The sequence below is a fragment of the Tyto alba genome, unplaced genomic scaffold (assembly GCF_018691265.1).
Source record: "Tyto alba isolate M040663 unplaced genomic scaffold, T.alba_DEE_v4.0 Super-Scaffold_30, whole genome shotgun sequence".
Classification (NCBI taxonomy): domain Eukaryota; kingdom Metazoa; phylum Chordata; class Aves; order Strigiformes; family Tytonidae; genus Tyto; species Tyto alba.
This window is the reverse complement of record NW_024881305.1, coordinates 4,344,933-4,358,990: the sequence shown is the minus strand read 5'-3', so window position 1 is coordinate 4,358,990 and position 14,058 is coordinate 4,344,933. Positions and strand designations below refer to the sequence as shown.

Below are 14,058 nucleotides of genomic sequence, written 5' to 3'. Positions count from 1 at the left end.
AACCCAGAACAAGAACCATTCCCGATGACACACGCATCCGAGCACATGGAAACCTCATGTCCCGGGGCCCTGCCACCTCTCTATGGGGCAGTTTTCTGCCATCTACCCCAGCCCCATGGATAAAGGATCCTCAGAGCTGACACTGGCGATGTGACCCCTGCACCGGTCACACCTCAAAAGTAGCGCTGCAAGAAACCCTCTGGCCAGGCTTTAGGGTGGAGGCAGGTCTCTTCTGGCCTCCCCCGTGGGCTGCTTTACACTCTGCAGCAGATGGGGAGCACTTTGGGCTGACCCCAGAGAGGCTCCGGTCCCCCGATGAGCATCCCCACTCCCTCCCGGTGCCACCTCTGCAGTGCCCTGTGGGCAGCTCAGCAGGAATCACTTGCCAGGGGAGCGACTGAGGGGGTGAGATGGAGGGGGACGGTTAGAAATTCGGATGGAGATTGAGGAGGAGTGAGCCAGCTCATTGAATCCCAACCCTGAGCCATCCATCGTGGTTTTAGGACCCGAGACAGCCAGGCTTTCAGTTGCTATAACTGGTCTAATCCAGCTGAAGGTCTGCACCGTGGAGACCCAAGTCAGCTGGAAGTTTTGGAGAGGGATGGGGAGAGGGTGGGAACCCTTCCCCCCTCCCTAGAGGCTCCTCCTCAGCCTTTGGGGCTGGAGGAGCAGCAGTGGCCCCACATCTGCCCGTGGATGCCCCGGGACCTGTCCCCTCCCGGCTTGCTGCTGCCCGATGGCTTGAGACGCCCCGGAGCTTACGGCAGCTCCACATCGGACACCTCCACGGTTACGACAGACCCGACACGGACAAAACAAGCACCCGGACACAGTCTGACGGGAAGGAGGGAAACTCAAACTGCTGAGAGGAGAGAGAAAGAGAGAGAGAGAGGTGGAGAGAGAGGTGCAGAAATGGGCTTCCTCCACAGCCTGCAAAGAACAGTGTGAGAAACACTGGCGAGGAGACGCTCACGGAGTCGAGGCCATGGGAGGAGAGGGTGCAACTGTCACGTTGGCCAGGCCCCGTGGGACATTTCATCCTGGGAACAGCAGGAGGGGACCCACATCTCTCCCCCAGCCATGCCCAAACACAAACCCTGCAAAGGGACGGCTTCTGACGGGCACAAGGGCTTCAGAGCCACCAGGTCACAGCTGCAGCTCACGTCAACGCGGATGAAGTTTGCCACGGGAAAGGGATGCTCTACCAGTGGTCCAGGCTGCTGGAAGAGCTCTGTCCTCCCTGCAGAAAGGCTTTGCCCCTCACAGGGGCAATGTGGCCATGGGGAAAGCCAGCCAGCCCCATCCCAGCTCTACACAGCCCTATGGTGGGGTGCCGGAGGGCACCACGATGCCATCCCAGGGCCACTGGCCACGCGACCATTGCACCCTCTCCCAGGACAACGAGGCGAGAGTCCCGCCGGAGCAGCAAAGAGCACAGACTGATGAGAAGAAGGAAGGAAGGAAGGAAGGAGGAATGCTCGGTAGTTAGTGTGGTGCTGGTTCAAAGGATGGAGAGGCTGGTTACCTTTGTTGCGATTTTCAGGGGCTCCGGTTTTTTTACCTGTTCAAAAAGAGAAAGGGTGGAGGGCTGAGCACATGGACCCACGATCACCGTTCCGGGCTGGTGGGACAGCCTGGGGTCGGCCCCGCTCCAAGGGGCCACGCACCGCTCCAGCGGCATCCGTGCACAGGGCTCAGCACCCTGCGGTCACCCTCCGGACATCACGCGTGATTTGGTCCACAGCTCACGGCACCGGGGAGGCTCCGGAGCTCCCCGGCTCCCCCCGGGCAACCCGTTCCCAAGGCTTCAGACTTCCCCACCTGCAAAGCACCCGCTACAACCCTTGTCAGCGCTTCAAAGGGTGCCAGTGGTGTTTCAGACCTTCGGGGAGAAGAAACCATACAGCAGAGCTTGTCACGGGCCGAGCACCGGTGCTCCCTACCTCCCGCTGCCGTCGGGTGCGAGCGGATCCGCCCAGGAGGTGCAGACCTGTCCCCCGCCATGGGCGGCACTACACCCATAGTGGGGGGGGGGCTCTGCCCCCCAATGTCTGTGGTGGGCAAGGTCTGCACACAGGGGGTTCCCCAATGTGCCTCCGCAACACGGGGCGCACAGTCTAGACAAGCCTCGAGTGAGGAGGGGTTTCTACACCTTCTCCCCATCATCCCCCCATCATCACGGTGGGGGATGAGCTTGCGAAGCGCCCCCCCCCCCCCCCCCCCCCCCAGCCCCACTTTGCTCCCAAATCGGGGGCTGCAAGGCACAGAGCTGGGTTTGCTGTGGGGCTGAGTGACAGAGCCTCAAGGCTGGGAAAACACCACAGCGCCGTGCCTGGGTGCCTGGCGAGCTGCTGCTCCGCTCCAACAGCAGTGCCATCCCCACGTCTCACCCCGTAAAACTCCCACCTCCGAGCTGGCAGCTAAACCCCAAAAGCTCCACAGCCACCGAACCCCGGCGATGAGAGCCAGCCGTCCGCCCCAGGCGAGCAGAGAGCTGGAGAAACCCGGCACACATGTGGCCCAGAACCGGAACGGCTGCCAGGAGAGGCCCGGCAAGCCTCTCCCCGCCTGGCATTGCCTCCCGGGAAGGGCTCCCCGGCGCAGGGATGCCTGTGCAGGCAGCGATGCCAGCCAGCAGCTCCCTCCTGCCAGCTCCTCGCACCTTGCGGCTGCTCCCCAGTGAGCCCAGACCTGCTGAACAGGGGTGTGTGTGGACACGGGAGAGAGCAGGAGCTTCCCAAGCCTGGCTTGTACCGGAGCTGGCACAGAGCAGGGGAATAATGCGAGAGCCAAGGCAGGAAAGCATTTGAGTCCCAGCATGATCAGGAACACCTCAGCCTGCCTGCTTCTCCTACCCTCCACCCCCAAAGCACAAAACCCTTCCTCTCCCTCTTGCCATCCTCTGCACCTCGCCTCCTTCCCCTCCCTCTTGCCATCCTCTGCGCCTCGCCTCCTTCCCCTCCCTCTTGCCATCCTCTGCGCCTCGCCTCCTTCCCCAGGGAGCTCGGGGGATGCCAGCAGAGATCTTCAGCAGAGTCCTCAAGGTGCTGGGTGGGCTCCTAACATCCTGCAGACAACCAGGACTCACCTTCCCACCACGGGGCGGGCAATGAGCACCGTGCCACAGCACCGCAGGGCATCGCTATCGGCCACTTTTCCCTCCGAGCCTCGACCCCTCCCCACACACACCCTGCAACTCCAGGATGCAGCCGGCCGGAGAAGAGAGAGTTGGAGCCACGTCCGAAAGAGCCGGCGGGCTGAGATCTGGGTGCACAGGGTGGGGGGGCTTTCCTCAGGCAGCACCATCCCCACGCTGAGGGCGAAGGGGCAGCAGGGAGGGATCACCCCCCGCCGCCTCGAGAGCTCACCGTACCTGCCTGGGTCACGGGCACTAACCCACAACCACGTCCCACGGCTGTGGGTGTAGCTTGTTGCACACCGGTGGATGCTTCCCAGGAAAGGGAGAAAGGCAAAAGGAGGGGGGAAAAAAAAAGCAGGTTCAGTGGATCTCCTTACCTTTCTTCACCTTCTTTTCCTCGTCTCCTTCTCCTGCACCCAAGAGAGTGAAGATGATTCCTGTCTGGGAGTTGATACCCACAGCAGTCACCACCATCCTGCCGGAGCCCTCCATCACGTGGGTACCTGGCACAGCAGAAAGGCCACGGTGAGACCGGCCACCTGGGAACTATCTCCTCCCCAACACCAGGACCTGGGAGCAACCACCTCTCCATCCCAGCACAAACCCATCCTGGCGCTGCACCCGCTATGCAAGAGCAGCCAGGGATCCTCACCTGACAGCAGCATGGGGTCTTTATCCAGCGATTTCTTGACTTGGTCTGACTCCCCGGTCAGTGAGCTCTCATCTATTTTGAGGTCATTGCCCTGGATCAGGATCCCGTCTGCTGGCAAGAGATCACCTAGGAGAGGAGCAAAGAAGGGGGTCAGCCCCGACCCGGGCAGCTGCAGCTCACCCCTGCCTGCCCCATCCCAGGAGGAAGCTTTGTGTGTCAGCAAAAGGACTCAAAACTCAGTCTCAGACCAAATCTAGAGGGAGGAGAAGCAATAAGATGGGTATTATAAGACAGATGGGTGTTATAAAATGATACTCAATAGCTCCAAAATCTTCACTCATGTACAGAAGCATTCGTTGTGAGGACTTTTGCTCACAGTGCTTCTCCCATCTGGTTTTACTGAATCAACATCACATCCCTCCCAAAGCCTCCTGATACATCCAAACTGTTAAACGATCCCATTATCCACCTGCCATGGAAGGAAAAAGCCCTGTGTGAAAATGAACACCATGCTGGACCAATCTCCTTCCCGATGGGAATTGCATGGGATGAGCATAACCCCTGGTAAACAAGGAGTAGGACCTAGTTTAGCCCCAGGGCTGCATCTCCTTGTTAAGGGAATGTTCAGCAAGGAGATGGTTGTGAAAATTAATCGGTTTTGAGACCAGCAGGTTGCTAAAGCAACCCAAAGCCGCATGCAGGGTCTGGCTTAGTTTTGCCAGCCAAGCTCCAAGCTGGCAAGAGGCAAGGTGAGCGCTCCATCACCTGCACGGGAGCATCTCCCATTGCTCCCGGCCATGGAATGCTGCAAAATACAGTAACTGGAGGAGCCAACGTGTCCCCCCCCCCCCCAAGACAAAAGGGCTGGCAAAGCAGAGAGGAGGGACCACCAGGCTCCCGAGGCGGAGGGACAGACCCCAGCCGCCGCCACCTCCACTCACCGTACTTGATCTGCGCGATGTCTCCCACCACGATCTCGGCCACGGGGATCTGAATCACCTGCCCCTTGCGTATGACCGTGAACTTCTGCTCCTGCTCGATGCGGCTCTGGAGCCCTCGGAATTGCTTCTCCTTGCTCCAGTCATTGAAAGCGGTCACCAGCACCACGATGATCACCGAAAACAAGATAGCCGCCCCCTCGATCCAGCCGGCCTGCGACTCGCCCTCGTCCTCCACGCCGCCCGCCGACTGGCCGCACACTGCAGTCGGAGGAGAAAACTTGTTTGCACAGCAATACACCCGCTTTCCTCCGAGTAACACGCACACCGCAGAGCCTGGAAGACAGCTACTCCTCCCTTCTCCTCCCTGAGCTGGTCCAAGGGCTTCCCTTGCTCTCAGCAGAGGGTTTTTACATCCCTGGAGGCATTTGTTTTGGTTTTGGGTTTTTTTTGTTTGTTTGGTTGGTTGGTTGGGTTTTTCTTTTTGTTTTTTTTTTTTTTGTTGGTTTCCCCCTCCCCTTTCACTTTTAATTTTTGGCAGAGATTGGGCTGAGAGAGCCAGGACAACTGGCTTCTATTTCCAGTTGCAGCACCCAACCCTCCCTCCACTGCGTGACCCCCGAGTGAATCACCATGTCCCTGCATCTCCGGATCCCTGCCCCTGCTTAATTCGTCCAACGATACCGAGATCCAAGGCCAGGGAGGAAAAACTTGCTCAGCACTGTCACCCAGGCACACATGGGGTGTCACGGCTGGGGGGAACACCCCCTGGTCGGGGGGAGGTACCAGGGGACAGACAGCCTTGTCCCTCCATGCCCCAATCAAGAGAAGCTCCGTGGGAATGGGGAAGCCACCAGACCAGATGGACCCCTTGGCCTTTGAGCATCTTTTGGGGGAGCAGCACGGAGGAGCTCTGAGCCATGCCATGGTGCCAGCTGCACCCAGGCACATCCATCGGTGCAGGTCCCTGGACAGGACCGTGCCAAGGACCCCAAGGATGGAGAGAACCAACCGCCTAAAGGTTGAGCAGAAGTAGCTCCCAGCTCCGTCTGCACCAGGGTGGATGGACCCACGGAGCGACCTTCCAGAGACAACACCTATCCCAAAGCCCTGCTCCCGCACGGCTGGACAAGGCAGCTCCTGTGGGTCCCCCACCGGCCACCCCACCCCACCGCAGAGACCCCAAGGGACTCACATTCATTGTCACCGCCCGGAGGGTGGTAGAAGGACAGGCCCAAGGAAATTATGGCTGCGATTTCCAAGATGATCAGCGTGACGTCCTGGAGTGCCTCCCACACTAACTGCAGGAACGTCTTGGCCTTTTTGGGAGGAATGAAATTCTGGCCGAAGACCTGCCGCCTTTTCTCGAGGTCGGTCGGGTTCCCGGACAGGCCTGGAGAGGAGAGAGAAGGAGATGCGGGCAAACCCCACCGCTGCCCCACGGCCCCCCCCTCCACCAGCACCAGTGGGACCCCTGCAAGGAGCAGCTCCCCACCTGCACGGGGGGCACAAGGTGCAGGCAGCAGGGAGCCAGGGCAGCGCTTTGCTCATGTCCCCCTTGGAGCAGGGGACATGCAACCGGTGGGGCAGGAGAGCGCACAGGGGCCGGGGCGAGCACGCCGAGCCGCCTCTCCTCGGTGCTGCAGCCTCACGAAGCGCCCGAGTGCCAGTTAATGCCAGTTGGCACTGGCCGGCTTGTTTACATGCTGCATCAAATTAGCTGTAAATCTGGCACCGCGAGCGGCGCTCGGAGCTGTCGGAGCCACCTGATCCCTCTCTCCTGCCAGCTCGGAGCAGCAGCCGCCGCAGCCCGCGACTCGGCGCAGCGGGAGCGTCTCCGAACTCGGCCGAGCCCCACGGACACGCCACGGCTGCAGAGGCTGGGGCAGCGCGGCCAAACCAGCTCCCACGGGGAGCTGGTGGAGGAGACACGGGGCTGATCCTGCTCAAAAAGGGGGGGGGGGGGGGGAGCGAGGAAAGGAGCAGGACAGCCCTGAGCTGGGCTGCTGGTCCCTCCGGCTGCGTGGAGCAACCCCAGAGCAAAAAGGGGGAGCGACCTTGGAGCAAAAAGGGGGAGCGACCTTGGAGCAAAAAGGGGGAGCTAGCCCAGAGCAGAAAGGGGGAGAGACCCCGGAGCAGAAAGGGGGAGAGACCCCGGAGCAGAAAGGGGGAGAGACCCCAGAGCAGAAAGGGGGAGAGACCCCGGAGCAGAAAGGGGGAGCGACCCCGGAGCAGAAAGGGGGAGCGACCCCGGAGCAGAAAGGGGGAGCGACCCCGGAGCAGAAAGGGGGAGCGACCCCGGAGCAGAAAGGGGAGCAACAGGGGAGCCTGAGCCCCTGCCCAGGGGACTGGGAGCACAACAGCCTTCACAGCCCTCCCATCCCAGGGCATGGGTCAGTGATGGGAGATGACAATTCGCCCCACTGCCTCCCCTGGTCATCCCCTGCATTAAAGCCATTAAAAAGCTAATGGGGCCCAAAGTGAGAGCTGCCTGCCCTGCCCAGCACCACCTTAATCGATGCTCTGGCTGAGCCCCCCCCCCCTGCTCTCCACCTTAAGATGGCCCGTGGGGCCGCTGCCAGCTCCCGAAATGCACCGGGCAGGCGGCTGTAACACCCGGCCCTGGCCACATCCCGGTGCCTGGAGCAGCCTGGCAGCGATGCCCTCCCGAGGGGACCAAGCCCTCCCACTCAGGGGACATCTTCCAGCCAGCTCCATGTCATCCCAGCCAGGAGGAAGCAGCAGGATGAATCCCATTTCCCCCCACACACACACACACACCAAACACCCCCCCCCATCCTTTCTGCTGCGACTGCACCCCGCGGCTGCAGGGAGGGGACGCGCTGGCAGAGCGGCCCAGGCGTCCCCACCCAGCCGTGACGAGGCAGAAGGATCCTGGGATCTCCCAGCCTCGATTCCCGCCCAGTATCTCCGGCGGGATGGATGGAAAATATGGCTAACTGCCTCGGCTTGACTCACGCCAGCGCCGGGGAGGCACGGCGTGTGCCGTGGGCGGGCGTGCCGGGCACGGGCACATACACACACACACGCTCTCGCACGAGGATGCAGGATGCTGCCACGGGGCACGGGGAGGTTGCACGCGTGGCTCCTCCAAAACCCGCGTCCCACCTACAGGCGTGACCCACAGAGCTGCCCCCCACCCTCCCAGGGCAATTGGGGAAGGGGTTTGGGGGGGGGGGGGGGGGGCGCTTTTTGATTTATCTGTGCTGGCTCGAGGAGGGTTGCAAAGAGCAGAAGCTGTGGGTGCGTGCCCCGGGACTGCAGGCTGCCAGCAAATCCCTCCCGGCCGGGGCCACTGCAGGGCCTGGGGGGCACCGATTAGTGGGGGAGTGGATTAGAAATTTTGGATGGAGGCCACAAGTGACAGCAGGAGAAGAAAACCCTGCGCAGTCACCGGTCCCCTGATTAGAGGGAAGGTCCTGCAGCCCGGGAAAGCTGTTTTGGGGTGGCAAAGCCTTCACGCAAGGAGCCCCCCACACCGAGCAGGCTCTGAACCCCGGCTCGGGAAGGAGACGGCAGCCCCGGGAACCGCTACCACCGACGGGTGAGTCAGGGCGGTGTTTGCTGACACTCGTCACCCAGGGGAGAGCGGGAAGGGAGACGCTGTAATCCGTGACTCACCGAAGCTGCCTGTGCATCGCCGCCACCGCCCCGCTCCCCTTCCCACCCTACCCAGCCCGGCTGGGGGACAGGACTGACAGACGGGGGGGGGAAGCCAGCGCCCGGCAGCGAGCACCCCATCATCAAGCCCCTTTGGGAGGAGCCCTAAGGGGTTGGGGTCCACCAACACCTTTTAGGGCAAGAGCCAGGGCAGCAGGTCCCTGCAGACCCCTGCCCCGATGCCCGGAGGGACCCTCGTCGCACAAACACTTTGTGTGCGGAGATCCCACCCTACGAGGACAAACCACCCCAGTGTCCCTCAACCGAGGGCAGCCAAATCTGCAGCACGGGGAGAGGCGGCAGCACCGTGGGGCAGGAGCCACACGCGCCCGGATGGGATCAAACTGGGATCAAACGCGCACCCCAGATGGGAGCAAAGCAAAGCCTGCAACGGGCTGTCATGATTTAAAGTGGGGCGGGAGGTTTTGGAGAACCCCCCACCCCCCCAGGGCAGGTTTTGCTGTGCCAGCAGCCTCCTCTGGGGACACGGGGGAAGGACCCCCAGCCACATGCTCCCTGCCCGCCCCGGGCAGGAGCTGCACACCATCTCAGCGGGATAACGAGCAAAGGGCTAACGAGCACGGGGCCGGGCACAGAGATCTGCACAGGGCTGCCTGTTGCCCCGTGGAGCGGGGGCACGCACGCAGCGGTGCTCCATCTCAGGTCCAGCAAAGCTCCTGGGCTTTGGCCAGGCAGAGCTCAGGAGGGGTTTGCAGGCAGAGAGGGTCTCGGGGTCAAGTCCGAGTCAGCCCCAGCTCTCTGCAAAAGACTTCCCAGAGGGAAAAAGCCCCACACAACACGTGCGAAGGCACAGCTGGTGTTCTCCAGATTGCCCACCACTAAACCCCAGCTGGGACATCCCACCTGCAAACCCAACCTGAGCTCGCCTGCGTTGCTCTGCGCTCTTCCTAAAAATCCCAACTTGTAGGAAATAACCTTTCTTTGCTCTCTGGGCTCAGCAGGACAGGGCTTAGGACAGGCAACAAGTGTCACCTCTGGAGCAAGAGGGTGAGGCAGGGAGATGCCGGGGCCACGATACAGCAACACCAGACAGTGCCTGGAAGCAGCACTCAGGATGGAAGGGCAGCCCTTCACCTCCCCCTCAGCAAGAGTCAGGCCAAGGCAGAGCCTTTCGGGTTCGCTTCCCCCCCCTCCCCTCTCCTCCCACCCCCAAAGGAGCGCGCTCCCAGTTTGGCAGGGCCAAACACATTGTTTTGCGACCTGGACTTGGTATTTCCACCGGGACTCACCCCCCCTTCTCTAATGACATCCCGATATTGTCTCCCCTTCCCGGTCCCACTCACAGCTGGGAAACACGCTAATCCCGAGTTTACGACGCTAACAATAACTCACAAGTTTTCAGAGCTGAGGCACAGCCACGTCCCCCATCCCACACAGCCAGTGCGGGGCCGCAGCCTGCCAGTGCTGTTCCCAGCCCCAGGTAAATCCTCGGTGCTGTAAGCAGGGGGTCTCTCCCCCATTTTAATGCCAAGGATGGGGTACCTCGCTGTGCAGAAGCCCCCCACACCACCAGCGCCTGCCCCTGCTTACTGATAAGGGGGAGCCCCAAAAATGCAGCTCAGACCGCGGGGAGGAGGGGTGACATCCTTCCACCAAAGCCTCCCAAGAAGGGACCTGGCACCCGCAGGCAAGCATCACTGCCACCGCTCAAACCTCTGATGCTCAGAAGCACCCAACCAGGTTTTAAGCTCGAGAAGCCCCACAGATCAGGGGCAGACCTGCCGGCCTCTCCCCATCCCCAGCTGCGATGGATCCGCTTGGGGGGACGTGCTGCCCGTCCCTTGGCTGAGATGCAAACACCCGGCAAACGAGCTCCACACAGCCTGGCCACTTCTCCAGGCGCGCTCCCCAACCTTTACACTCTCCTTCACCCACAGCCCGCGCAGCCCTGCCGTTAGCGCTGTAAATGATTAAACGGGAAAAGCTGGCACCGACCTGCGGGGCAGCAGCTGGGCTGCAGAGAGCAGCACCCCCCCCCCCCCCCGCACCCTGAACCCCTCTTACGCCCCGTCAGCTCCTCACCCCTGCTCCTATCCCAACTCCACTCCATCCTCCCGGGGGATGCGGGGCTCCAGGCTACACCTGGGAGGAACCCTCCCAGCTACACCTTGGAGAAACCCCCTTCGCATCTATTATTATAGAAGACGCTTCTCTTTTTCCTCCTTTTCCACCTTAAATAAGCATTTTATTAAGATGCAGGGAGCCATCTCCCACGATGGGTGCCCGGTGCGACGGGACCACGCTTTGAGCTTTGCCGCAAGACAGTTATTTAAGCCACCACCTCGAACCTTGCGTGGCTCCAGCCAGACCGGAGCAGGCGTTCCCACCTTGAAGACCGCAGCACGGCCACTTACCTTCAACTGGCGACGTCTTCAACCTCTTGCAGACGTTCTGCACGCCGCCGTAGGAGTCATTGAGCCGGGCGACCGCCTCGGCGCTCCTCAGCTCCATGAGGTTCCTGAGCTCCACCATGGAGCAACCAAAGTCCCCTTCATGGTTGCCTTCAGCAACCGAGTTCCCGGGGTGGTGGTCGGCCACGTTGTTCGTCATCTTGCCGGCGCGGTGGCGGCGACGCCGGCTCGCGGCTCCTGCAGCACCCTCCCTCGAGGGTCCGGTGAGGGGATACTCGGCACGGCCCCTTCCCTGGGGGCTGCCCGGGTGAAGCGGGTGCCTCTAACCGAGCCCAACTTCTCCAGATAAAGGTGTAAACAGGATGTGCATGTTACCGCGGAGGCGACCTTAGCAACGACCAGCGTGCATCTCCCGCAGAAGGAGGAGGGCTCCCTGGATACCACAGCAACTGGAGCTGCAAAAACAAGGATGGGAAACAAAAATATCAGCATTAGGAGGCCTACTAATAAATGCACGGGCCCCACGGGACGGGCGGGCGTGAGAGATGGTGCCCAAGGGCAGGCAGCACCCAGAAATAACATGGCTTGGAGGTGCCGGCTTGCTCACCCAGCCCCAGGGATCGGCTTTTTGACCAAAAAAACCCTGAACGAGCAGAAGTTGACCTCGGAAGGAGCTCAGACAGGCTCGGCGTGGAGCGGGGCGTTTCACAGGCTCTCGGCCATGCCGCAGGGAAAACCGGCGGCGGCAGCAGCTCCGGCAGCGCATGGGGCCGGGCAGGAAGGGCGCCCAGGTGGTTCTTCGCTCAACCCCCAGCTGCCCGGCCCAGAAAAACGCTCCCATTCAGTTTGGTTTAAAAATATATCTCGGCAGTGGAAAACAGCTGCTTCCTCCACAGGCTGCCGTGCCAGGGGGGAGCGCCGCCTTACTGCACTGCCAACAGGTAAGCAAAGGCATCCCGCCGAGCTAGCCAGCACCCATGGAAAGGGGCTCGCAGCACCCAGCGGACTTTTAATCAGCAGAGAGACTCGGCAAGACCCAGAGAAGCTACTAAAACCTGCACATTTCTCTAAAATAAAGAGGTTTTTGCATTAATGACTCTTTCAGACAGTGTCTCAGGAAGCATTCTGTATTCTTGCAAGCTCTCATGCCGTCCCCTCAAAGGCAGCGAGCGGGCTCTTGGCCTCAGCTCTCAAAGCCCCAGACCGCTGCCATCCAGCTTCCACCCCAGCCCTGCCCGCGAGAGCAGGCGAGCCCCAAAACAGCTTCAACCAGCAAGATCTGAGCGCTGCGGCCAGGCAGGGACCACGAGCATTCCGCAGCTCCCCCGGTCCCCGGGGGTTTGGGGTCCCCCACTGTCATCCCAGGGAGAGAGGACAGGCGCTGGGGACAGCTAGGGACATGGGGAAGGAGCAGGCAGAGCAGCACAGGCCAGAGTGGGAAAGGGCTTTCTCTTGCCCAAGGCACCCTCCAGCTCTGCTCCCAAGCTCAGACGTCAGCAGCGATGCTCCCAGACACCTCTCCAGCGCTACAGAAGCAAAGAGCCTGCAAGGGAGGCTCTTTACGGGGAACAAAAATAAAGGCTTTCCTAGAGCAATGTAAATGAATAACAAAAGGGGAATGGCCACTAAGGCAGCACCAGCACTGAGACAGAGGTCCAGAGGTGGCAGAGCAAGCGTGCCAGACAAGAATGGGAGGAAGGAGGGAAAACAGCTATCCCCGCTTCCCAGGAGCACAGGGGATGCATCAGCCCTCGCAAACCCAACAGACGGGCAGCAGACCATCGTGGGGCTGTCCCAGCACCACCCCCGCAGCAAACAACCCCGATTCCAGCACTGGTCACCCCAGCTTTGCAACGCCTGGGGCAGCAAGATCCTGAAAAAGCAAACCCCTCCCTGTGCTCCCGCCCCAGACTTTGGCCCCTTCAAGCAGCTCCCCTCCCCACCAGCAACGCCCAGGGCGGCTCTCAGCTTTATCAGGAGACAACAGGCACCAACCGACCCTCAGGGACACCAGCGATGCCAGGGGACGGTCCTGTCCACCAGCTGCAGGCAGCAAAGGGATGGGGAGCACAAGGATGTGCTTCCCCCCACAGCACTGCGGCTCCTGGGGCACCCAAATTTGCAACCCCGGGGCAGAGCGTTGCTGCTGCCCCATAGAGCAGAGATCACCAGCACCAGCTGGGGCACCAGCATCCTTGCATCAGCATCCTTGCCCATGCCCAGCCTGGTCACCCCACAGCTCCTCACACGGCTGAGCCCATCTATCATTTAAAGGCATGAAAGCTGCCGGCAGCGGGAAGCAGGAGACAGCAGGTCCAATTAAGCAGACTCCTGCTGATCAAGAGAAAAAAAGATAATTCCCCCTACCTCAACACACTAATTTTTTCCTCTTTCATAGCAACTAACATCTTCTAAGGAGAGCTCAGAGATTAAGAGAAAGAGAGTTAATTAATACTTTAACGGCCTAGTCCATAATTACCCCTGAAGCAGCCCACTGGGCGCTGATCATCACCAGCCCGTGCCCAGCCATGTGGCTCCTTCCCTCCAGCAGCGCCAGCCCCGGGGACTCGCTCTGCCGGTCAAGAAGAAAGGAGGGACCGTGACAAGGGAAAGCTCCTGCCATCTGCTTTGAGCATCCTCCTCCAGTTTGGGGTCAGAGACCCATTCCTGGCCAGTCTCTGCCCCATCCCGCCAGCACAGGACGGGCTGAGAAGGATCCATCCCAGGCAAGCAGAGAGCTGGGCTCGGGCTTCCCTACCAGCTAACTCTCTAACAAGCTCCTAATGACTCCAGCAGCATTCAGCAGGCTGTCCCTAACTCTAATAACTCATTCCCAGAGCTCTCGAGCACTGGAGAGGAAAAAGTGCTCCCTGAGGGTCCCCTTGGCACCCAGGGCAAGAAAACACAGCCCAGGGAGGAGAGCCTGAGCAGGATCCCGACTGCCCTGCACGGGAACCAGCTGCGCGGGACCCGCTGAGCCGCCAGCAGCGCTGCATCACCTCCAAACAGCATCCCCGAGCAGGACAAGGGTAGCTGTGTGCAGACACGGAGGAGTTTTGGGGTGGCATCCAGGGACCCTCTCGACCCGTGGGCCGGGGTGTGAGCTGGGGGGGGGGGGAAGGAGCATGCACGCTCCGGGAAGGAGCGAGCGGCTGGCGAGGAGCGGCGAAGCCGATGCGGTGCTGCAGACAAACCTGCCCAGAATAATAAACGGCTGCATTACACCTCCGTCCTGGCTGGGGAGAGCGGCTGCGGGCCAGCGCCGGAGCAGCCCTG

The 14,058-nt window shown here is 61.1% G+C and overlaps 1 protein-coding gene across 8 annotated transcripts in view; it reads right to left on the bottom strand.

The window, feature by feature from the left end:
- Window positions 1–14,058, bottom strand: part of ATP2B4 (ATPase plasma membrane Ca2+ transporting 4) — a 52,992-nt gene that overhangs the window by 20,344 nt on the left and 18,590 nt on the right. For all 8 annotated transcript variants that reach the window (XM_042800278.1, XM_042800280.1, XM_042800275.1 and 5 more), the window contains exons 2-7: window positions 10,786–11,237; window positions 5,925–6,122; window positions 4,733–4,990; window positions 3,792–3,917; window positions 3,517–3,642; window positions 1,526–1,561 (exon numbers count right to left, since the gene is read on the bottom strand). In XM_042800278.1, the coding sequence (XP_042656212.1) occupies window positions 1,526–1,561; window positions 3,517–3,642; window positions 3,792–3,917; window positions 4,733–4,990; window positions 5,925–6,122; window positions 10,786–10,981 (940 nt within the window). In that variant the 5' untranslated portion in view covers window positions 10,982–11,237. The remainder of the gene's footprint in view (window positions 1–1,525; window positions 1,562–3,516; window positions 3,643–3,791; window positions 3,918–4,732; window positions 4,991–5,924; window positions 6,123–10,785; window positions 11,238–14,058) is intronic.